The sequence below is a fragment of the Capsicum annuum genome, chromosome 6 (genome assembly GCF_002878395.1).
Source record: "Capsicum annuum cultivar UCD-10X-F1 chromosome 6, UCD10Xv1.1, whole genome shotgun sequence".
NCBI lineage: Eukaryota > Viridiplantae > Streptophyta > Magnoliopsida > Solanales > Solanaceae > Capsicum > Capsicum annuum.
Window position 1 is genome coordinate 208,764,184 of NC_061116.1, and position 26,452 is coordinate 208,790,635.

At 33.0% G+C, this 26,452-nt stretch overlaps 3 protein-coding genes across 4 annotated transcripts; all 3 read right to left on the reverse strand.

Moving 5' to 3' along the window:
* Window positions 1-1,073: 1,073 nt before the first annotated feature.
* On the reverse strand, window positions 1,074-2,427 carry LOC107855362 (oleosin G). Its single transcript, XM_016700364.2, has 2 exons — window positions 1,930-2,427; window positions 1,074-1,442 (listed from the first exon to the last, which is right to left on the reverse strand). The coding sequence occupies exons 1-2, from the start codon at window positions 2,286-2,288 to the stop codon at window positions 1,322-1,324; spliced, it is 480 nt and encodes a 159-aa protein (XP_016555850.1). The 5' UTR covers window positions 2,289-2,427; the 3' UTR covers window positions 1,074-1,321.
* A 6,542-nt stretch (window positions 2,428-8,969) lies between these two features.
* LOC107855380 lies at window positions 8,970-10,486 on the reverse strand. The gene is made up of 3 exons (XM_016700380.2): window positions 9,951-10,486; window positions 9,708-9,829; window positions 8,970-8,985 (listed from the first exon to the last, which is right to left on the reverse strand). The coding sequence occupies exons 1-3, from the start codon at window positions 10,164-10,166 to the stop codon at window positions 8,970-8,972; spliced, it is 354 nt and encodes a 117-aa protein (XP_016555866.2). The 5' UTR covers window positions 10,167-10,486.
* A 2,998-nt stretch (window positions 10,487-13,484) lies between these two features.
* LOC107855419 (protein LSM14 homolog A-A) lies at window positions 13,485-22,510 on the reverse strand. 2 transcript variants are annotated; one of them, XM_016700431.2, is made up of 13 exons: window positions 22,305-22,510; window positions 22,015-22,212; window positions 19,703-19,803; window positions 17,854-17,925; window positions 16,891-17,772; window positions 15,996-16,055; window positions 15,843-15,908; window positions 15,636-15,698; window positions 15,454-15,513; window positions 15,114-15,179; window positions 14,256-14,459; window positions 14,058-14,162; window positions 13,485-13,943 (listed from the first exon to the last, which is right to left on the reverse strand). In XM_016700431.2, exons 2-13 carry the CDS (start codon window positions 22,151-22,153, stop codon window positions 13,797-13,799), a joined length of 1,965 nt encoding a protein of 654 aa, XP_016555917.1. In that variant the 5' UTR covers window positions 22,154-22,212; window positions 22,305-22,510; the 3' UTR covers window positions 13,485-13,796. The 2 variants fall into 2 exon arrangements, with proteins under 2 accessions (XP_016555917.1, XP_016555916.1); XM_016700430.2 differs by having other exon boundaries at window positions 15,442-15,513; window positions 22,305-22,481.
* Between the last annotated feature and the right edge of the window lie 3,942 nt (window positions 22,511-26,452).

Consider the following 26,452-nt stretch of genomic DNA (forward strand, 5'->3'; position numbering starts at 1 on the left):
ACAATATCATACTGTGAACCGATACAAAATGATATATTATCGATAATATTTTTGATACAATATTAACACAATATTGTGAAAGATTACAAGAATCCAAGGATCCAAATTCTACGTTTATTTAAGCATGTCGACGTAGAAACATTTATCAAATAACATGTTGACGTAGAAACATTTATCAAGTAACATAAAAGGATGCATTTTGATAAGCATAACACTTATTTGATTTGCAGTTCAACACTTGAAGATGTCACTCATGAATATTATCACTAAACAATTTATATGAAAACTTTTTAAGAATTCGAAATGCTTGAAGCATATAAAAGTATATAAAAGTTTTTGAGAAACTTATTTACAGTCCTTATAAGCTTATAGCTTGAAAATTATTGAAATTCTCGGAGAGTTTTCAAAAGCAATAGATTATTTGCTAAAATCAGAAATATACCAATTTGAATTGGTTATGATAATGTATCTTGCAAATACTACCAGGCCTATAGCCTTTTCGATTAATTTATTAACAATTTATAGTTCTGCTCCTACTGGAAAACATCAAAATGAGATCAAACAAATATATAATACCTAAAGAGACTACCGATATGGGCTTATATTTTTAACTTTTTAAAGCAATTTTTAAAATTGATAAACACTCCCAAAAATAAAAAAAAAATGGCTTAAAAGCCATTTTAACCAACTTAAAAGCCTATGCAAAAAAGTCACTCTTGCCGAATTTGATAGACCTCTTATCTGAAATATGACATGGCAGCTTAATTATTTCAACCACATACTATCCTTCTCCCTTCGAAATAATACACAAATATATTACAAATTCGCGATACACAAATATATTACACACATGCACATCGTAATGCAATTTGGGAAATAGAGCGTTTGAAATTAAATCTATGTTTAATTTGTAAAAATGGCGTTGAATTTGAGGAAACAGTAAAATTTAAATCTCTAAATGTCGTAAAATTACCTGATAATATAACCGCATGCCCTTTGTGTAAGTCACTTGTAGATATGGTGGAACTTATCAAATTTAAGTTGTTGTAATTCAAATTGTTTGGGCATAGACATTAAGAAATGAAAATGTGAGGCACTTAAATCCACATAAGGAAAGGAGTTAGAATTTTAACACGGGTGATTATTGTATAGATCATCTACGTACAGCAGTATATGGTTAAGTTCTATCAAGATTCTTATAACGAAAAATATCAAACAAAAGTTTGGTTTACGAAAAAGGACAATGTTACATTCCAATTAAACATAAGGTTCACGTGAAGCACCCAAAAAGAAATAAACAAGATAATTACTGAGGTGTCAATTAAGCACCAGGAGCTGTATCCTTCACTTTACCCTGAAGGTATCCACCAAATGCTCTAGTATAATCCTTCACATTGCTATCATTACTATCATCTTCCGTCCTGTTTGATCTCTTGAAGTACCTGGAGTGGGAAGTCAGAAATTTAATTAAAAGTGTTCAAATTTAAGAATAATTTGTATCTATTTTCTTTAGTCCGTCACAAAAAGGGTAACAGATAGCCCTTTTACCTTAATCCTTTAATGAAAGGATTTAATATCACACAAATATCTAAAAATTATTTTAGAATATAAGTTTCTAAAGTTTTTTTAAAAAAAAAACGGTTCCATTTTTATGGAGAACAAAATTTTTCAAAAAAAAAAAAAAAAAAACACTTTAATATAATTAGAAATAATTTAATTTTAAAATTACTAATTTAACTTTAATAAAATAATTTACCACCACACAAATATTTAACATGATTTTAGTGTAAAATTTTCAAAAATCTCCTTTTTTAAAAAAAAAAGATGTTGCCAAGTCAAACGGCCGTAAAAAATAGGACGAAGGGAGAACAATTATTTTGTATAATATTTCGACGATGGACTGACCATCTTTCACTACATGTGGCCTACCTGTAAACCCAAGTAAAAGCAGCGACGGTCGATGCGCCGAATCCGAAGAGGGATAAAAATCCAGCAACGGTGATGAAGAGAAGGGCTCCAATGGGGATCCATATGGGACTAGATATGATGATCAAAGGGGTGGAAAAAATTAAGCCAAGTACAACGGTGGTGAGAGTGACACCACTGAGGAGGAGTAAAATTCCTCCAGAGATAACAAGGGCTAAAAAGCCCATGAGTTGGTTGGAATTAGGGACATGAGGTTGTACAAGTTTGCGAAGGAATGATGGGACATGGCTGGTGTGAATGGATCTCAGTAATGGTCTACTTTGAGTATTGTTATTGAAGTAGTTTGGTGGTCGACCAGCCATTAAATGGAGGTGGAGAAGTGATCGAGATTGGATTTGTTTGGGATAGTAAAGAATGGAGAGTAGTTGGTTCAATTAATTTGAGAGGAAAATCGGAGAATAATGATGGATCTAGATTCTAGAGTGACATGTGTATGTGGAGATTGGTAATTTTCTGCATGTAACATGCATGGACACACGTGGTGGGGGCTTTGTTTGGGGGAGGGTTATGCAGGGTGGCTCAATCGGTTAGTAAAACATTATTTGTTTCAAATTTCAAAAATTTTGAGGCCTCTAAAATTTTATGATTTATAATGACGATTATTTACGTCTTAAAAAAAATGATAAAGAAGAAAAAAATTATTTAATTTTTATCAAAAGTATTTTAGAATTTTGAATAAAACAACTCAAACTTCATACTAATAAATAAAGTTTTAACAGCAACATTCAAGTTAATGTATTGTAAATAAATGTCTAACAATCTATTCACTAGAATTAATTCTTACTTTTATTAATAATCATATTGATAGGTAAATTAAATATTATGTGTCTTTTAAAAATACTACACCAAAAAATAACTAATATGCATGAACAAGAAAAAAGAGAACTTTAAATTATAACAATATTATTTTTGTATGTATATATATTTAAAATCTTTTATTAAAATTTAATTTTAGGCCACAAATTTTATTGGGACGCTACTAATTATGCAAGAGATTTTAAAGTTAATTAAGTATTCCTTCATATGTTGTTGTTTGTTGGCAGGCTTAATTTGGCCTCATTAATTACTTTTATCAGTTCATTACAATCAATACTCAATCAACATTAGATTCGTAATACTAAATTGAGCAAGATGCATTTTGATATTAAACAAGATTAAATTCAATGATTACATCAAATTATTTGATTTAAAATATGATGGCTAAAATTAATTTATCAAAATGTTACTCATTCGACCTGTCTAATTAACTTTGGACGAATTAATATCATATCTATTTTGGACGAATTAATATCATATCCAGATTGAAATGTAATCTATTACTAATTAATTTTCTAAATATTTAATATGTTGTATATAGTTATTATGAAGTAGATTTTTTTATTAGCATTGCTTACTAAAAATAAAAAGGTAACAAACAAAGAAATTATAACGGATTAATGTCATGTCTATATTGAAATGTAGCCTAAATTCACTAATTAATTTTTTAAAAATTTTGTTATGTTGTATATAGCTATTATAAAGTAGATTCTTTTATTATTTTTGCTTACTACAAATAAAAAGGTAACCTTCAAAGAAATTAAATGTCACAATTCGATTTCTCAAGTTGTGATGACGCCTACTTTAATCCACCAGTAGACAAGTTAAGCCATAGTCCGAAGTGATAGATAACGGGCTAACAAGCAGAGTCTAAATAAAAGATCGCGTATAATGATAGCAACAACAATAATAAGTGAAAGCTAATTAAGAAGGGAGCATATATAATATATCAAAACGAGAGAAGAAAAAAGGACCAAATATAGAAACGAATTTCTCCCAAGACCTGATAAGGTCGAACCACTATAAAAAAAAAAATACCCAGAGTACTAGACAAAAATCTAAAACATACATAACATATACAGACAGTCTCGAGTACAAAAGACTGAACTGGAGTAGATAGAGGAGGATCAGCCTTGGACGACAGTAAGCTCACCTTGCTCCAAACCAATACTGAAGGGTAGGAACCACGTGAACGTCGACTGCTAGTACCCAGATCTGCATCAGGAAAAAAGATGCAGAAGTGTAGTATGAGTACCAAAACAACGGGTACTCAGTAGGCATCATCGGCCGATTGAGCTCAATACAAAAACGGTATAACTATAATACGAGGGCATAATTTGAGTCATCAGTAAATAGAGATGGAAAGGTAAACAACTACCAAGCTCCACAAACGCTCTAAAGGAGTAAATTTAAGCAATACAGAAAATAAAAAAACTCAATAATAACAGACAAATCAAACATAACCTAACTGGACCCCATAAGTCCGTTAGACACACTGAAGAAGACAATTAACCCAACCGTACCCCCATAAGCTGGTGGGACACACAAGTAATGAAAATAAACATAAATAATCTATAACTACGCTGATCCCAATAAGTCATGATAGTCATCCAGATGTGCATCGGGCTTGAACTGGCACCAATGGGTAGTCACGAGAGGCCAGATACCGAACTCGAACCGATAGCGATGGATAATAACAAGAGATGTCGAACTCGAACCGAAAGTCAAAAGAACCACAACCATAATCAGATGTAGGACTCGAACCGAAACTTAAAGTAACCACAACCATAATTAGATGCTGAACTCGAACGGAAACTCATAGTAACCATACCCAATTGTAATATTAAAATTCATATCATACCATCATAATGTCAATGTGGTACTAAAATTCACAATTAATGACAGAAGTAAAGTATATATTGAACCTAAATAGGAGCTAAAATACGTCTAAATAACCATCCGACAGTCTTAATTAAAAAGGGATAAATTTAAGGTTTTGCAATTTAATTTCACGTCCTAAAGTAATAAACGTTATATTATATTAAAAATAATATTTCAAAATTTACTAGAACGGTGTCTTAATCCAGTTAAATAAGGCATATTACATATATTAAATGGTACGCAACTACAAGTACTTATCTAGAATTAGTATAATAGTTTACAATTTCAGTAAATAAGCTCAATCTAAAGGTAGGGTAAACCTAACCTACATGAACGTCAAAGCTAAAATATTTTTTCACAAAACCTCCAAATAATACCCCACTAAAAGCGAAGCTGGGATCCTTTGTAGCTAATGAAACCTTCTGAATCCTAAACAACCTCAACAATAATAGACTCCTTCGTGATCATAAAGATGATAATCACATGATCTAATTTACTAATTATATCCCAAGATCCTTCATAATTTAGATTTTGCCAAGTAGAATTTGTGGGTTTACATCAAAAGTCGGCGGCGGTGCATGCAATCGACGCCATCATATAATATAAATAAATAACAAAGTTGTTTCTAATACAATAAATATTTAAAGTGGATTGAAGTAGAAGAAGAAGACAGAGGAATAAGAAATGGTAAAGAAGAATCAGTGTGCGTAATGAATAGAAAAATATAAAATATGGGATAAGGATGTTGACTTTTCTGACTTTGGACAAAGCCAATTGCAAGAATACACACTTTTAAAACAAATAGAACTTAAATACCTCATTATACGGCACATTACCCTATTAGTTATAATACAATAAGTACCTACTCATATATTTGCATAAATTTGTGGTAAAATAAATATTATATTTTGAATATATCATAATTAATAGAAAATTATTTTTAATAAAATTATTATTATATAATAATAATATTTTAATATTTTTAGATTTATTATTTTCGTTTAAAATATTAATACATTATAAAAACTATTATAAAGTAATATAAAAAATTTGGGGCAAGAAAAGCTCTAGACTCTAAAAATATGTGAAAACGCAGAAAATGACCGTGAGGATCATTACAACATCCACTACTAAAAGGACTTTCGTCCACGAAAATAAAATATACGAAAATACTTGAGGAATCAAACAGGTAGAAATACTAAGCGCGTCAAGCTAAATTTTCAACCTTACGCTACGTATTTCAGAAATAAAAGATGAACTTTGCTGAAATTTCACAGGATAAATAATATAACCACAAGTAGGAACCAGAAAGGCCAACTAAAATTAGTTATTGAACAGTCATCAACATTACTAAGCTACATTCATGATAATGAAAACGCCTACTCTCAAAACACTTCAATTAAAATTTGAGTAAAGCAAAATATAAACATGACAATCTTGCAACAGAGAGAAAAAAAAAAATTCCAACTCCAAACCCTTTCAATCACATAAATGCACATCAATTAAAAGCCAAAACACTATATCCTCATCAATCAAAGTCACAGTTACTCTCAAAATACCTCAGTTACTCTCAACATTGACATCCCAAATATAAACATAAAATAACTCACAATTTCTCGATCTCATAGCCGAAATGTAAAAATAATCTCCATCGACACGCGATTAACAGAACCTTACCATACAATCGAGGTACGCGAGGCAAGGCTAAAGTAACGGTCCTAACAAAACAATCGAAGATCACATGATAAAGAGATAACTAATCCATGCCTTGAGTCACATCAAAATCTACCATATGTAGAACAATGAGATCAACCTGAGTACCAAGTTTTCGAACGGTCACCAAACACGATCTATATATTTGATCCACTACTAAAAAAAAAACACCCATAGGGATAGGCACCCAGTTCAGTGGTGGACATGGTAATTTGTATGCTGTTCCAGGTAGATCAGGGGCTGAGGCTTCGGATGCTGTGATCACAGGTACGATTTTCATATTTCATCAGCCAACTTCTGCTTTGTTTGATCCCGGTTCCACATTTTCATATGTTTCTGGTTATTTTATATCGCGACTGGGTTTATGTTTGGAGTCTTTATTTGTGCCATTAAGCTATAGAATCTTGAATTAGATTTTTAAAATTTTATGTTTAAATATTTATTTGACCAATAAAGTTTAGTAATTCGTTTAAAAATTCATTTTCAAATTCTGAAAAATGGGTCTTTTTGAAAGAAATTATTAAAAATGACATAAAAATACACCTTAACTTATCATATTTACACAAATTTTCACCTTTAGAAAATAATTATAAAAATTTCAACTAATTATGTATTTTTTTTAAATGAATCGGGAGCTAATTATGTATATAGACAAATCCAAAATCAATATACATAATACATACATACATATATACATACATACATACATATATGTATCGAAAACAACAAATAAGATGTAACTCATAATTACCAAATGATAAATTTTATATAATAACAAAATATAGCTATGCCTTAAAATAGGAACTACATGTCCCCCTTTTTCTCGCTACTCTCCTCCCTTATTTTCCAATCTCACTCGCGTTTCTTCCTTTATCTAGCTGCTCTCCTCTCTCTCGGTCTCTTTCTCTTTCTTTTTTTTTTTTTAATATACTTTCAGAAATATATTTATATTTATATTTGTATTTTATGAATGATTCATACAACTAGTTTCATATGCTTATTCAATAATTTTTTTTATCTTCATTAAAAGATTTCACTACTGTGAAAAACTTTTTCTCCTATTATTATTCTCCCTCCATTTTAAAATAATTGGTCCTTGTGACTTGGCACATTCCTTAAAAAAATATTTATTAAAAGCTTATACATTCTGCAAAACGTATATGTACAAATTCAATATACATTCTGCAAATGTATATATACAGATTAGACATGAATTCTGCAAATTGTATATCTACAAACATACACTTATTCAACTCCGCGCTCAATAAAATGTATAAATTGACGTTGCATTTGCATTTGTATATTACAATACATATTATGGATATTATTAAAACATATAGGAATATTGAGTTAATATACAACTGATACATATACAAATATTAATTGAAACACATACAATTGAAACATATAACAATTGCTAAGTACATATTCCATTTGTATATTCCAACTGAAACCAAATACAAACTGATACATATACAACTCTTCCAATTAAAACATATATGAATATTGAATTAATATACAATTGATATATATACTTGAAATATAATATACAATTAATAACGATGGCTCTTGTTTCCTATTCTAGATTCATTTTTGCCATCACCTAATACATTGTAGAAAAAATACACATGTATTCCTCCATCCAATTGCCAAAATTATTCTGAATTTAATTTCTTCTTGACCATCGATCTTCTTGATCTGCCTGATCTCCAAATAATAGAATGGGGATCTGGACAAACTTTGTATGGAATTTTTGGTGGAATCAATTCTGGAAAACTGCATATGTGTCCCATAGTCCAATAATCAGTGGAACATATATAATCATAACCTTTTGTTGTTATCTCCTTTATATTCCAAAAAACAAAAAATGATTGAAGTACTACATATAGGTGACTTCATGGATTGTTAGTAGATTATATTATATAATTTATAAATGACAAACTTCCATGCTGTAATGTTTAGAAGTGCTCTATAAAAAGAAGACAAAACGAAAGCCAGCAGAATTAATATAGTACTTAATTTTACTATAGAAGTTAGTGAATAATACTTTAGTCGACAGGTACAGACTAATTTAATTATTGATAATATTTTTGCCTGAAATGATTACCATATCCTTCACCACTTCTCTATACAAGCTGTATGTCCTTATTTCCTATTTATTCTTGTTAATAACACCACAACTGGCACAATATAGCCAACTGGCTTTAATTAAGTATGTTTAGATTTTCTAAATGATTAACATAGTGTGACCAAGTTATTATAGCAACTCAGTAATCATTTTAGTTTAACTTATATACGCTGATAAATGCTATAATAATACTTTTATCTACTGTTGTCAAGAAGACAAATGTCACATTTTATAAAGGATAATAACTATTAGATATCTTTTGGTTTACAATTAATTCTAATGGATCTTGGTAATGGTAATTAAAATCAACAAACGTAATAGCATGCAGTAACTCGTATATAGGATCCAATTATTTGGAATCTATGGGAAACGCTTTCCTTGGTTTATTTATTCTGCATTATCCCCTGCTTCTAGAACCCAAAGGAAATTAATAAAGTATATAGAATTAGTTCATGGCCAACCTATGCAAAAAATAGAAGTTATACTTATGTAAGTCACACTATGAGGGGAATTTATATATATATATATATATATATTTTTATTATTATTATTTTTTTTTTAAGAGAAGGAAGAACTAAATAGAGTTTAAAATAATGAAGGACAAATAGAGTTTAATATGGAATGTTCCATAAGAATTAATGCTAGAATGCTTGTACTTGTCAATGTGGATGTGAAGTGCTATGATGTCTTTTCTTTATTACTATTGATAAGTGAAATTTCTGATCAATTTGCATGCATCTTGGCTATTCAAAGTATATAAGCTCTACTTCAAATAAACTTGGAAGGGCTCAATCCTAGCCTCAGAACCAAAAATAGGCTGAGACCAATTATAGTTGGGGAGTAGGGGTGGGGTGGGGGTGGGGGTGAGGGGGGAGAATGGCTTATGCTTTCTCAATTTTATAGTTGATCAACTCAATTCACAAGCCCTTTACTTGATGACTTGATATTATTTGATAGGACTGCAAAAGCAAAAGCAGATGAACCATGACACTAATAGTTAACTCAATCAAACTCACGCTTCAAAAACTAGCTCAAAGGTAGAAGAGAAGAATTGTACAAGCCTTATAAGAAGTACGGGTTTCCATTCATTTACCGATGAAAAAAACAAATCAAATATACATCTTTCTGAGATATAAGAATAAATCAGGAGATAAGTTTAAGGAAGTAGGGATGTGAAATTCACCTGTAAAGAAAGCTGTGATCATGAAGTCCAGCAACAAGAGTAGTAGCACCAATTTCTCTAACCATAGCGCCAATCTTTCCACCATCTTGATCCCCTTGTGTCACCACAATCTCTGTCTTGGTCTGTAACACACCTTCTTTCACATATCCCATCAGTAACATACAAATATATATACTTGTAAAACTTAATAAAAATCACAAGACAAAATAGAAATTGTAATGAACTCAAAATAAAGTAGCATACATTGATAAAATTGTTGCATATTTCTTGGAAAGAAAGAGCCAATTGGAAACCTTTGAGACGTAAAAGCCTTAGCTTCTTGTTGGATCTTGTGATAGAGAATATGTGGAGAAGAGAGATTATATCTCCATATCTCAGGAGATTGTGAAGAGTCCATTGAAGTGCAGTTCTTGCTATGTCCACATCTTCCACTACTACCACAATTTTCCTTACATCCATATAATATATATATATATATATATTGAACCCCTCCTAGCTTTTCTTTTTATTCCTCTCTTTCTCTGTTTTCTTGGATAAAATTTAATGCTGTATCAACTTTTTTGGAACAATTACAATTTTCTTGATGAATTATGAACACAAAATGGAAAGTAGTTACATAGAAATCTCTGTTATGGTAATAGTGGTATGGATATTTCTGCTTACTAATGGAGAAGGGGGTTTCTTTAAATATTTAAATCAGGCTTAAATCACTTTTATGACGTGTGATAAAAGGGGACCCATCTTTGATTGGACATGGATATGCAATAAATTGTTGGTTAGAAGAACCTTTAATGATTTTGGTAAATTATAGATACTCATAAACGTAATTAAAGTTTACAATAGTTCTAATTTAGTAAAATTTGCATGCCCATTGGTTCACAAAAAGGCAAAATTAACTCAGAAGAATAGCAAGATGATGCATTTTGCTCCAAGGGACACAAATACAATTATCTAGCAGAAAAGTTAAAATGAAAAATAGGGTGTTTTAATCATGTGTACAGTGTATATGATATCTTCAAGGTCCCATAACGCATGATTCAACTATTTGCAGCCAGTACAGTCTTATCATGCAATTTAGCTATCAAGAGAAAACCTTGGGAGTGGTTGAAGAATGTGTAAAAGAAAATGTTACTATAGAAGGTCAGTTTGAAGATATCAAGTCAATTTACACACGGTTGTATTTAGCTGCATGTTATCCGTTCATACTAGTGTCTATACTAGTATTTGTAGTATAACTATGCTAGTTTCTTGTCCTTCCATTTATGTTATTATCTATTGCTTCTAGAACTCCAATTATTGTATTATTTTTTTTGGATTTGCTTTCACTTCTATTATTTTTTTTTCTGTCCTTTCATTTCTCTGATGTCATAATACATAAATATGATTTTAAATTTGACATCAAATTATAATTTTGACCTTAAACTTTGACAGTGTACAAATATGACCTTTAACTATTTAAAACTGTACAAATATGACCTTTAAATGACTTTTCACTATTATTTTTTCATTATTTTTGGCTCAAAGATGAAAATGACATCTAATTCCTATTGTCATTGTGGAAAAAGAGCAATACTGAAGATTTATTAATTAGGTGGGTCAGCCTCATACAAAAAAATCGCGCGGGTATGTATATATATTATAAAGCAGAGAGCGAATTTATGTTATATAATATATCTAAATATAATTTATTTAAATATTAAATTAAAGATGAAACTATACTAATAATAAAAAAATTATAGTTTTAGTAAAATGTTATTAAATTAACATTATTAAGGATAGTAGTAGTAGTATATTAAATTAACGTTATTAAATTAATGTTATTAAAATATTATTAAATTAGCGTTATTAAATTAACGCAGGGGAGGACCTACGTGGTTGTCATGGGGTTCACCCGAACCCCTCGGTAAAAAAATTACGTTGTATATATAAGGTAGAAAATCTATATTTATGTACGTATATTAATGTTGAACCACATGAAACAAGACACTTAGATAGCTTAGTGGTGTTATTTGCTCTTCTTGGGCGCTTCCTTCAGCCTACTACGCGAGTTCGATCCTTGCTAGTGGCTTTTATTTTTTTAATAAAAAAAAGTTAGGTGTTGCTGCTATAGAAATAATAATAATAATAATAATAATAATAATAATAAAAACGACGTCGTTTTAACTCAAAAAGCAAAACTTTGACAGTGCACAAATATAACCTTTAACTATTCAAAATTGCACAAATATGGCTGCTGCTATAGAAATTAAAAATAATAATAATAATAATAATAATAATAAATATGGTTGCTGCTATAGAAATTAAAAAAAATAAAAAATAATAATAATAATAATAAAAACGACGCCATTTTAACACAAGACAGTGCACAAATATGATCTTTAACTATTCCAAACTACACAAATATGACCTCCCTCCAAGTCAGCTCTTTCAACGACGTGGCACCGTGTGATTGGATGAGCTTTCCACATAGGCGCGAGTGAAACTCACACATGAGGGTTGCAAAATCGGAGTTTCTATTTGGGCACTATCAAAATTTAAGGTTAAAGTTATAATTTGTTGTCAAGTTTAGGGTCATATTTATGTATTATGCCTTATCTGTTGCTTCTCGAACTTCGATTATCGTAGTATTTTTCTTTGCCCTGCTTTTGCTTTCACTTCCGTTACTTCTTTTTATGAACTGCTTTGGATTATTTTTCCCTGAGCCTAGGATCTATCAAAAACAAAAGGCCTGCATACAATTTAACAAAAGGTCTGCATACAATTTACCCTCCTCGTACCCTAATTTGTGGGCATGGGTTATGTTGTAGTTGTTGCTGTGATTACATGAGCATTCTTTTCAACTTTGGCCTATTCGCACATATTTTGTTCCAGTACCATAAAATTCTGTTGAGGGGCCAGGAGAAGAGCAAGCGTCACGCATCACTCCATCCTATTTATTATCACTGATGGAGTGACGACAGAATAGCGGCAACATGAGCAGACTATACGTTTATAATACTCGTTTGTCTTCTTTTTTGCTACTCTTTGTTTCTTTTCTTTAGTTTTCATTTTGTGCCCCACGTCCAACCATCACTAATAACTTTGAGGAGTTAGTAAGACCCACCAAGGATCTACAATATATCCCTTTCTTCTCGACTCATCCCAAAAGGAGGAGGTGACTTCTTTTTGCTTAATCGAAGAAGAAGCTAATTCAGGTCATCAGTTTAGATGGGGAATCAAGAAAATGCTGAAGGGGAAAAAGGGACAAGCTAAGCTGTCCGAAGAGAATTGTCAACATGGATAAATAAGGGGACAACTAACAAATACTAGCATACTACCATTGACATGTTAAAAACAGGAACATCGGCAGCTTTTAGCAACACAGAAGATCACAAGCACCACGACAAAGAGACTACTGGATCATTTACTTGTTACCATATAAAGGAATCAACATAGATAATAATTTAGAACCAGCTACAAAGAATCTTGATTCTTTTGATACAATAGAGCAATGTACAGAATTCGGTTATACCAACCTGTGATAAAATTGCATTAATACCAGCACCTTTTGCGCTAAACTGTGCTAATCTTATTACCAAACATACCTCGATCAGTCAATTGTTGTAAGTTCTAACCAACCCAAACTATTCTCAGTTTCTGGAAATGTAGCAATCATATCCTGCATGGTAGTTGCTGACCATACAGAATCCTACTGCAGGTCGACTAGCTTACACACAAACAATTTTTTAACACTGCCAAAAGCACAACACTGTAAAAAGATTTCATGCCAATGCTTTGTTGTTCACAAAGTTCATGAAAGATTTTTATTCGAAGCAGCTGATCTTGCTACTTATTATGTACCAGGTAACCAACTGTGACTGATTACATACTCTTACAATCACCGGACTCCAAAGTCTTACCATAGCTCATCTTTAAATAGTTCTTACCCTAGGTGTTCAGCAGTAAGCTCTACCTTCTGTCCTTTATTTATTATAACTACAATAATGTCAAGTTAAACCTGACTAGAAGTTTATCGTGACTAGGTACTACATAATTCGGGGTGTTGTCTAGTTCCTGAACACCATTCACTAGTACACATAGAAGCTCTCTTTAAGTGACACGACCCCAAACAGTTCTTCCTTGGCCACGGCCACCACGTGCATTGTCATATCCTCTTCCACGATATGAACGTTGAGATGCCCCTGACATGCGAGCTCGACCACGACCCCGTTGGTTTTTCTGAATCTCACCAAATGTCTAGAAAACACATCAAGAAGTCTCTTCAGGAATAAAATTAAAGAAAATTCTAAAGCAAAGATTTTTATTCACCCTGCACACCCCTCTTTGAGATGAGGCAAATAATTAAATTACCTCAACATCTTTTTTCCTTTGTTCAGAGAACTTCACTTTTCCAGATTCACGATCAAGTGTGTGACAAGAAAGAGAATCAAAGAAGTCGTCCTTACAATAAACAGGCTGTAGAACAAAAAGTTAATAGAAGCAAATTGAGGGACATGTGGACAAAATCATTGTTAAGGCATATAAAAACTTTTTCCACCAGCAGCTTACCTTGTAATCATGTTTTGCACTTCCATCCCCAATTTCATCCTCAGCATCACTGTCATCCATTTCTTTCTCATGCCCGATTCCATTGTCATCTGATTCAGCCTTGTTACTTCTGCCCAGAAAATCCCATACCTCTTTCTTATTGAATTTTTCATTCATTGCTTCAAAATCAAAATCCTTGGAGAATCTTTTAACCACATGGGGATTCTGGGAAAACAAATTCAAGTACACTCTTGAGTACAAAGAATTGTGTTAGTTAACAAATGCGCACAAGTAGTTTTATCTTGATATTTTAGAGCATATGTTTCAGTCAGATGCAGATCACTCTTCCTATTTCCCAATGATTCAGAAGGAAAAAGCAAAGTTTGCTCAGTTATTAGTGTATCAAAATTGGAATAGAATGAGAAAATGTCAAAGAGGTTTGCATGTTCCTTGCAGCTTGTTTTTAAACCAGCCAACACAATTATCATCACTCAACACTCCCAAACACTATGTATTACTCGAAAAGTTTCGTCCTGTTGGAAACGCAATTTTATGGCTACATCTGAAGACTTGAAAATTGTGATGCTCAAAAAACTTTACAAAACATATTTCTGGGATATTAATTTAAATGACATGCTTCATTGGTCATGAATATTAGCTATTTCTATTTTTTCTAAAAAATTAATCAGACAACATTAATTTCAATTCCAAGTATCATGCATCTAAAGTACGCATTATCTATTACTCATCACAACAAGACTTCAATGCCTCAACGTAATTGAACTAGTGTACTGCAAGGAATATAGCTATAAGAAATTGACAAGGATGTCATGTCCACACAAAAATTTGAAAGAGATCAAGTGCTAAATGAGTAGTTACCTTAGCTCCACCTCCCCAAAATTGACTTCCTACGTTGCGATGATTGTGTTGAAGAACCCCATTTGGCTGGAATCATGTGGAACATAAGTTAACGAGTGTGGTAGGCCATAATAAGAAGAATACAAGTACTCAAGTAGATAGTTTGCAGAATCAAAAGGAAAAAAACAAAATCTGGTAGTCATCAGAAGAAAGGGAGAATGTACTAGTGGAAAGTCTTCGCAGTACTGATTATGTGTTTATCAAAGAAAAAACCGATTCCAAGATGAACATAACAAAAGCATGAAAATGATTAGAATTCTAAGAACAAAAAGTTTAATGGAAAACTTGCCAAATGAATTACCACTTTTCCTCTGCCCATGCCCATATTACTTGGACGAGAATGTGGAGCAGCTCCAATAATCTGGAAGGTTAAGTAGAAATAACTTCCTTTATTTTTTGGTTGGCAGTAAGATATGACATAGTTCAATATTTAAATTTAGCCAAAAAATATATGGATTGCATGCTCTAACTAATTAGAGTTACCCCATTTCCTCTTCCTGATGCAGTCCTATAATTTTGATGCATATATACAGCACCTCCATTTGGCTGATACAAATTATAAGGATCAAAAGGGCATATGTAAGAATCCATGCCAAATCGAAACTCCACTTTTTCGTCTTAAGGCCTTGTGGGGTTAGGGGACCAAAAGTAAGTTGTTTGCCTAGGAACAAAACAAGTGGAGTAGGTTACCGTATTTCCCCTGTGTGGGTGCCCTCCTCTACTATTGTGATGAGTGGATAACGTGTCTCGATGTGCCTGAATGAACAAAAAACAACCCCATAAGGTAAAAACCAACACTAAAGGCTCAAATGAGTAAAAACTATAAGTAATGCAGAAAATTACCCCATCTCTTCCCCGAGCAAAGTGACTTCTATTGTGATGAGATGATGTAGATCCACGTAACTAGAGAGAAAGAAAGAATGGTGTCAGCAGACAAAAGCATAAATGAATCTCCAGGTTATTGTATCAAATAGAGAAGTCATGAAATTCAGCAGCAAACAACATCCAAGAAATTGGAAATACATAACGTTGCAAACAGAAAGAGAAGATAGACAAAATTAATGCAATCAATACAGAACAACTATACTTAAGTACACCACAGAAATTGTTTGTGATCCCTCTAATCCCAATTTATGTGGCACACTTCCCCAGAGAATGTCACATCTCTATATTTAGAAATAATTCAAACTTTAAAATTTTCATGTTACCCTTAATGAGATGATTTATAGCCAAACAAATGTATAAGGCTTGCTTTAGACCACAGGTTTCAAATATTACCACATACATTGGACCAAGGGAGTAAATAGGAAATCAGAGAGTTCGCTTACAATGATATCCGTGTGCATTTATTTAAAGGGCCCCAGCAAAAGTGTTTTGAATAGGTAAATGTGAAAGTAATCCTCGCCGTTGCAGGAATATGATGAACAATATGATTCTAATAGCGTTGTTGGATGTTGGTTAAGGGTCTCTTTATTCTATTTCTTCTAATGCAATTTGAAAGTAACTCCAACAATGCCAAGCTGGTTACTTTTGCACAGGCTAAAGATATTTACTCATTAACAACAAAGAAAGTGTAACTACAAACACAAACATCAAAACTAGAAAATGAAAGATATCATCAAAACATGCCTGATTTTATATCTAAGCTATAAATATAAGCTGTTTACCATTAATGGACACACCACAATATAGGAGAGAAGGAATAAAAGTGAGAATGAGGGAGAGCGAGCTTCCATACTGTTTTGTTTGGCGATTTTGGTAGCGAGTCCAGGGTTTCTTCAGTACTCCCTGATGGCAGAGGTTCTGATACTGATGCTTGAACAGTGTGTACATCAATGTTTGGAGCTCGCATTGACTGAGATGATGAGGAATCCTTCACTCCAGACTGCATCTCTGGTGTCAAGAGGGATAGTCTTGACAGATTGCTGAGAGATGCACCTTTTGTGTCTACAATAGATGACACAGTTCCCGAAAACGTTGGGTAAGAATCTGAAGTGATAATGACGGAACTTGGTTCTTTCGTCACTGGAGCCAGAATAGCATTGGCATTAAGTTCTGCTTCCAGAGAAGACACTGTTCTTGGTGCAACTGGAAGAGCACGGGGTGCATTATTTGGCCTTGGAATAGATGACAAACTAAAAGCTGGTTTAGCTGGCTGCCCAGGATTGGATTGCCAAGATGGAGACGGCACGGCAGGAAGTAAATTTGGGGAAGTAGTACTAATAGGCAGCAGCAATGGGTGATGTTGTGCAGCCAAACTAGATCCTCCGGCTAATGCATTCACATTTTGGTGTTGCGCTTGCTGCTGAATGGGAAGGGATCCAACCAAACTCTGTGGTGGCGGAGGAAAACGTTGCTGTTGAAAATGAGAAACTCCTCCTGAGGACCCAACTAATCCTGGCCAATAATTAGGCACAGCAGGCCCACTGATATTTAAAGGTGGCGGAGGAAGTGACGAGCCCCAAAGGCTAGAACTTGGCAGCAACGGATTGGGGGGCAGATTCACTAATAAAGGTGCAACAGGGAGAATGGACGGTGCACTGGTACTAACATCTGCTACTTGAGAAGCACCAGGAGAAGTCATGCCAATGGTTGAAGCTGTTGGTTTAGGATAATGAGTCTGAATAATTAACATTGACAAAGTTAGTTAAACCTATATGTTGCAAAAGAAGGATAATCCACCATATTAAAATAAACATACCTGTATTATGGCAGGATCATCAGGAACAACTGAAGTACTTTGAGGGGATGGTGAAGATATAACCTGCAGATCCTGCGAGACGAAGGAAAAGTAAAGGGGATAATTCAGAATGAGTCCATTTTTACAGCAGAAACAAAACCCTCGGATGAATGGGTCTAACATCTTTTCAGATGTACTTCAGACATACACTATACAACATTTCAGGATAAGTCAAATGTAAGACCACTTCTCCAACTAAAAAGAGCATTTCCCCTTTCACCTCTACGTGATTTTTTTCTTGTAACAAGCCATAAAATTGATATTGCTTCAAGTAAGGCACCAAGATCCATCTAAACATTCTTAAAGACTTTCGATGCCAAAGCTTTAATACCACTCTCTGAACCACGGGATCTGACAACCTTAGAGGATTTCTATATTGTCTAGTATTTTGAGTATTCAAGGGAAACATAAGTTGCCCTGTAGCTTAAACCTAAAAATGGGAAGAGATGAGGAACCTGGGAACCTCCTATGTCTCATTTTTATAAAGAAAGGTAAAGGATTCATTAATGAGCATCTAGTGTATGCAAAGTGGTAGAAAAGTAATTAAATCATGTAACTGTACAGTGGCCTTTTATCTCCTAACAAAAATTTAACGAGCTAACAAAATCTATAAAATCCCGTGCCAATTTTTTCCATTCCGTGGAAATAATTACTGTTGAGGCATGAGCTTAGCAGTAAGTAAGAGCAATCTTATGTGATCGTAAAATGCTTTATGGGTCTCAACATTCTCTTTGAGGTGTCTCTTGCAGAGGAGAAATAAGCTAAAAGTATACCATGTACAGTAGAACTTATGTGTTTTTATCAGTGGCAGACTCTTAACAATCTAGCCAGATAGTCTTGAACATAGGCTGAACAAGAAGCTACTGGGAATGGACTTGGGCATTTTCAACGACTCTATTTAGTCAGTCAGGATAAGAATTCTCGCTATTGAGTCAGTCAATCCTACCCCATGGTCATAGAGGTTTTTAACAACTAGAAACAGTTGGACGTGAAGATACAAGCAGAATCAGCATGTACGTAGTTATTGACTATTATTACCACATGCATTCTAATGATTGACCGCCAAATTGGTTCTGGAAGAGTACAATTTTAAAAAGGTAACAGGAACGGCCGTGTAAGACACTGAACAAGAAATAATTCAACTACCCTTGCATGGTAGCTATCTGTAGGTGTCGTGAAGATGCAAGCATTAGGCATGTTACATAGTTATTGACTATTATCACATGCACTCTAATGCGTAACCGCCAAATTGACTCTAGAAGGAATACATTAAATAAAGTAACAGTTCTACGCATTGTAACTTGACAAGCTCCAGAAAAAGAAACGGAACCATCAATAGACACTCCTCACCGAAGCATGTATGAGATGATGTACTCTTTCGCAAAAGTAGAAGGACAGGAGGCATGGAAGAAGAATGAAGATGAAATAACCATCTTCGCTTATTAATACACTAAAAACCAAGATACTAGTTGCTTAACCAAACTTCAAGAAAGATCTGAAGAGCTGAATGGGAAAACTAGGGTACTGGCTTTTGACCGTATTCTCAAAGACAGACAGGCTAAAGCAATTGGAATTAAATAAAAGGTACAGTGGCAAAAATTTGTTGCAATAGCCAAAGCAATACTTCTGCATAGCCCCTACCCCTCAAAAGGACTTACCACCCCGCCACCACCAAAAGAAACATATTCAAGGACCCTCCACTTGGTCAGCAATGGCAACCAGTTTCTTGAAGTTTTAATTACAATAATCCAGTTCCGATAAATATACCAATCACACAAAATAAGCAGGTAAAGACAGAAGTTGAGCTCACCTTTATGTCACTGCCTCGGAAGAAAATGTACTCATAAATTTTGTCACTGGGAGATATCTGAGGTCCATCCTTCTTTCGTCCTTCTGTCCCATAAGATTTCACTGGACCACAACCAGATAACTCATGTCTCATAAATGTACAAGAAAAGAAGCTAAGAGTTCAAGATGAAACAAATAAAATATTCCGCCAAATAATTAAATATTATTAATTTAGCCAAATACTCAATAATTGTCAGTGAAATTATTCAAGAGAAGGTGGGAGTGGTGTCGGTGGAGGATAAAATTCGGGAAATGAGGTTGAGATGGTTTGGTTATGTGATGAGGAGGGGCACAGATGCCCCAGTTCATAGGTGTGAGAGGTTGGCCTTGGAAGGTTTCAAGCGGGGTAGGGGTAGACCGAAAAAACACTGGAGAGAAGTGATTAAACGTGACATGGAGCAGTTACGGCTGATGAGGACATGACCCTGGATAGAAAGTTATGGAGGAAAAGCATTAGAGTAGAGGGCTAAGGGTGTGGAGGAGTAGTAGTCAGTAAGTAGGTGGACTTGTTGTCGTTTGTTGGCAAATTTATGTATTTATCTATTTATTTATGGCTTTAGTTATTGATTTACGTATGTATTTCTTTTTTTCTTTTCTCTAATTGTGAGTGTCGTACCTATTTTATTGGTATCATGTTCTACGATTTTGATGTTTCTGTTTAATGTCTTTTGTCCTGAGCCGGGGGTCTATCGGAAACAGTCTCTTTACCTCCCTAGAGGTAGTGGTATGGACTGCGTACATTCTACCCTCCCCAGACCCCACTATGTGGGAATATACTGGGTTTGTTGTTGTTGTACTCAATAATTGTCAATACAAAAAGGCAATAAGAAAAGGGCAAGCCATAAAATTCAGGTACTAGAGAAGTCCATCATGTTTGTTATGACACAAGGAGACACTAACCACAAGATTCGCTAGCTTATCCACGTTAAAAAGAGACGAGCGTAGTCTTAAAATACTTGTTGGAGAAGTAATTTATCTTCTTTTGAACAAATTCTTCTTGTAATTCAAATCGAGCTTTTATTTATTAACTCTGTCCATCAAGGCTAGGACTGATGAGAAGAATCAACTAGTTTTTTAGTCTCTAGCCACACTCTTAAAATTATTAACCCTAACACTGTAACACTGCTTCAGAAAGTCCTTTTCCTTTTTTTTCCTTTGACAGATCTATATCTATATTCTCGTTCAAGTATTCAACTCCAAACAGCATAACTAATAACAAACATAAATAAACATGATCGTGATAACACAATTTATTCACACACTGTACATAATTCAAATTCTCAGCTCATACAACAAACAAACAATTTCATTTTTTTCGCTTCGTCATAACATTCTTTCCTTTGACAGATCTATATCTATTTTCCCCTTACAAGTATCAAACTCCAAACAACAGAAACTAATTACACAACACAAACAACATGATCATGATAACACAGCCTATTCACACTGTATAATCCAATTCCCAGTTCATACAACACGTAAACAATCTCAAATTTTCTTTTCGTTTTGCTTCATTCACCTAAAACTCCGATAACACACACACACACCAAAAGTATTACACATTCACAAAACTAACAATCACACAACATTTCTCCTGCCAATTTTTTCATGAATAAAACATAACTCTGATAATCATAAAGCTAACAATTACACAACACATATAAACATGATCATGATAACATAGTCTATTCACACTGTATAATCCAATTCCCAGCTCATACAACACATAAACAATCTCATACAACACATAAACAATCTCAAATATTGTTTTCTCGTGTTGCCTCCTTTGCCTAAAACTCTGATAACAAACACACACACCAAAAGTATTACACATTCACAAAACTAACAATTACACAACATTTCTCCTGCCATTTTTTTTTCATAAATAAAAATAAATCTCTGATAATCACAAAACTAACAATTATACAACACAAATAAACATTATCATGATAACACAGCCTATTCACGCTGTATAATCCAATTCCCAGCTCATACAACACGTAAACAATCTCAATTATTTTTTATTTTTTATTTTTTTTTGCTTCTTTCACCTAAAACTCTGATAACAGAAACACACACCAAAAGTACTAATTACACATTCACAAAACTAAAGTACTAATTACACATTCACAAAACTAACAATTACACAACATTTTTCCTGCCATTTTTTCATGAATAAAACAAAACTCCGACAATCACACAACATTATTCCTGCCATTTTTTTCTCTAAATGATAAAAACTAAAAATAGTGTGAGGCGAGTGTTGTGTATTACCGTTACGAAGACCGATGGTGGATTCAGGAGCATCAAGATGGAACAAAAAACCTTCATAACGAATCTCAGACTTTGTAATCAAGCAAATGAGACTCCCAATGTAGGAGTCGGCTGCCTTAGAGGCCGCCGTCGTTGCCATTGCTAACCAAATCTGTGTGATGTTGTGAAACTGAAACCCTAACGAATCACTGATTTATACTGCGGGAGGAACCGAAAGAGAGAATAAAATTAGGAAAAAAGGTGTTAGGAAGAAGAATACATAATAAACCGCTTCCGGTTTTTGATGTCACCTGGCAATGTGTTGAGGCCTAATGCTGCTGGTGTTGCTTGTGTGTGTTAAAACAGTAGTGCTAATTACACGAGAATTGTATTTTGCTTTTCCCTTTAATACTCAACTTTCTTTCTTTTCTTTTTTAAGCTTCCATTCATTGTCTTTTTGTGTTGCTTTATATATAGTGTGTGGGAGGTTTTCATTGGAAATATAATAAAGGATGTTTTGGTAAGTAGGATAAGAAATGGTAATTTTGAAATAAAATGTGAGATTCTATTAATTTGTGATTGACTAGGAATATTAATTAATTTGAGATTATTTACCTATATGTACTATTTTGCATGGACTTTTCATTGAAAATATAATTAAGGGGTGATTTTGGTAGGAGAGATAAGAATTGATAATTTTGGAAATTAATTAATTCAAGATTAATTACTTATATGTATTTGCTTGGGCTTTTATTGGAAATATAATTAAGGGGTAACTTTGGTAGGGACAAAAATTGGTAATTTTGAAATAAATTGTAAGATTATACTATTAATTTGTGGTTGACTAGGAATATTAATTAATTTGAGATTAATTACTTATATATATGGGATATATTGTTTGGGTTTTTCAGTGGAAATACAATTAAGGGATGATTTTTGTAGGAGGGATGAGAATTGGTTAGTTTGGAATAAAATGTAAGATTATGTTAATTTGTGATTGACTAAGAATATTAATTAATTAGAGATTAATTACTAATGTGTATTTTGCTTGGGATTTTCATTGAAAATATAATTAAGAGGTTGTTTTGGTAGGAGGGATAAGAATTGGTAATTTTGGAATAAAATGTAAGATTATATTAATTTGTAATTGACTAAGAATATTCTTAATCAATTTAAGATGATTTATTTTACCATTTATATTATAATAATGAGATAAAGACTTCCCACATATATATGATGACTTTAAGACTTTTTTTTCTCTGAAATAACTTTGTCCATTTCATACCAAATGATTTCTAACGATTTTAGGCAAGTAATATTCCATTTTTTATATTCTGTGTTTGGTATTTCCTCCTAATTCAATAAATTTGGATTGATATACTATACGTAGCTACTCCTTTCGTTCTCTCTGCCTAGTGCTGTGTTGAACAGTACTACTAATTACACGAGAATTGTATTTTGCTTTTTCCTTTAATACTTTCTCCGCCCCAAATTTCTTAATTTAATTTCTCATTTTACTTGTGTTTTTCCATTAATTAAAAAGAGATCAAAAAAAAAATTCATGTTTACCCTTTGCATCAATTACTTTTTCTTCAAACTAAAATATAAACATCATTTAATATGGACACTATGATAAACTAGACAAGTTATTAATTTTATTTTTAATCAATGTGTCATCTCAATTAGAAGAAAGGGAATGCCTTCTTTCCTTTCATTAATTGTCTTTTTGTTACTTATATTATGCATCTTGCTTGGGATTCTCATTGGAAATGTAATTAATGGGTGTTTGATACGAGGGATAATAATTGGTAAGTTTAGAATAAAAGTAAGATTGTATTACTTTGTATTTGACTAGGAAAACTAATTAATTTAAGATGATTTATTTTGCCATTTATATTACAATGATAAGATAAGATTTGATTCATTTCTTATTTTCTTCAAGTTTAATTAATTTGGATTTGCAAATAAAATTCTATTTTGAATGTAAGGTGCCTCCTATGAAAAATGATTCCATTTTTGTGGGCTATGGCTGGAATTATCAAAGCTTTTTATTAAGTTTAAGATTAAAATAAAACTTACCTCCATAATCTTTGATCATTAAAATGTAAAGTTCTATTGATGCGAGAAATAGGAAATTTTGGAACTTTTGTAATTTTGTGTGCGAGTTGAAAAAAATTACTATGATTTAATTTGGCATCAAGTTATATGTGAATTATGATTTAAAAGATATAATAACAATTAATCACTGAATAATTTGAATTTGTCGTTGAATATTTAAATGTCCAGATTATCATTAAAGGAAAATATAGGTAAAAAAAAAAGTGAACAATAACTTGCGAACTAAGATGATTTCATACAAATAAATGAAATTATTAATTAGGAAAATGAGATGTGAACCTAATTTAACTAGGGAAAACTAGGTAAATTTATAATTTATTAATGCGCAAAGAGGAACGAAGAGAGGGACACAAGCATTGTATTGGGAAATTTGGAGCATTCTGAGAGGATTCAATATTATGGTTTTTGTAGGCACATTAAGGTTGAGGAGGTTAAAGGTGGTGCATAAGGGTAGAGCAGCTCGGTCAGATGAGATTCTGATGGATTTTTGAAAGTGCATAAGAGAGGCGGGTATTAAGAGGTTGAATGAGTTGTTTAACATCATTTTCCAGACGGTGAAGATGTCTGGAGCTTTGAGATGAGTAAGATGACTTTATTGTATAAGAACAAGGGTGACATTGAGGATTGCAACTATTATAGGGGTATTAAGTTGTCGAGTCGCACTATGAAGGTTTAGGTGAGGGTAGTTGAGTTGAGGTTAAGAAGGATTGTGACTATTTCAGATAATCAGTTTAGATTTATGTCAGGATGTTCGACTAGACAACTATTGAGGCCATCCATCTCATAAGGAGACTGGTGGAGCAATATTTTAAAAGGAAGAAGGACTTGCACTTCGTATTCATCGACTCAGAAAAGGCCTATGATAGAGTTCCTAGGGAAGTATTGTCTTGCACATGGTATTCATCGACTTAGAAAAGGTCTATGATAGAGTTCCCAAGGAAGTTCTATGGAGGTATTTGGAGGCTAGAGGTGTACTTGTGACGTATAGTAGGGAGATTAAAGATATGTACGACGAAGCCAAGACTCATGTTTAGGACTGTAAAAAGGGACTCAGAGCACTTTCCTATCTTAATAGGGTTAAAACAGGGATCGACTCTTAACCCATTATTATTTGTCTTGTTGACGGATGTATTGACGTGGAGAATTGATCAAGCCTTAAGGTGAGGTATAATTGTGTATGCTATTTGTGAATAACATAGTCCAGATTGACGAGACCCGTGGTGGAGTAAATGTTAAGTTGGAGGTTTAGAAAGGTGTTTAGGTTGAGTAGGTCCAAAATAGAATATTTAGAGTGCAAGGTTAGCGAAGTGACGCATGTGGTTGTGAAACTTGATACTCAGGCCATCCAAAAGAGAGATAGTTTCAAATATCTTTGCTCTATGATCCAGGAAAATAGAGAGGATTGACTAGGATGTCACTTACTGTATTGAGATAGGATGGATGAAATAGAGGCTCGTTTTTGAAATCTTATGTGATAAGAAGGTATCTCCTAAACTCAAAGACAAATTTTATAGAGTGATCATTAGACCAGTTATCTCGTATGGAGCAAAAGTGTTGGCCAGTCAAGAACTTTTACATCCAAAAAATGAAGGTGATAGAGATGAGAATACTAAGATGGATGTGTGGGTTCACTAGAAATTATAGGATTAGAAATGAGGTGATTCGAGATTAGGTGGGAGTGAATTCGGTGGAATCTAAGTCAAGATGGAATCAAGGTTGAGATAGTTTGGGCATGCGAGGTGTAAGAGGTTGGTTAGGAATGATTTCAAGCAAGGTAGAGGTAGACACAGGGGTGGCAAGCGAGCGAATTGGATTGGATTTGGACAGGTTAAATATGAATCGAGCAAAAATGGTTTGAATTGCAATCCGTCCATATAAATATGGGTAAATATGAATTGGGTAAAAATGGTTTCAACCCACTTTAACTCCTAAGTCAAAAACTTAAAACTTCTATATCATATCAATTTGACTTTTTTTCCATTTCTTTTTTTTTTTAGTTTTTTAATCTCTCTTCTATATGTAGCCTCTAGTTTTGTTTTTTTTTTCTTTTTCTTTTTTTTGTCATTTCTTTTTTTCTCTCTCTCTCTTCTAATCTCTACCCTCTGCCCTTTGTTTCTCTCTCTTTTTTCTTTTTTTTTCTTTTTCCTTTTTAGTCTCCTTTTTTTCTATTTTCTATTTTTTTGTTTTTACTTCTTTCTCATTTTTTCTTTTTTGGTTGTATTTTATGTTTTATATTTTTTTATTTTCGAAGAACGTGGTTAAGTCGAGTACAAATTATGGATGATGACTAAAATATCGTAACCACTCAGTATATTTATTTTCACCATCATCTTTTTTCTTT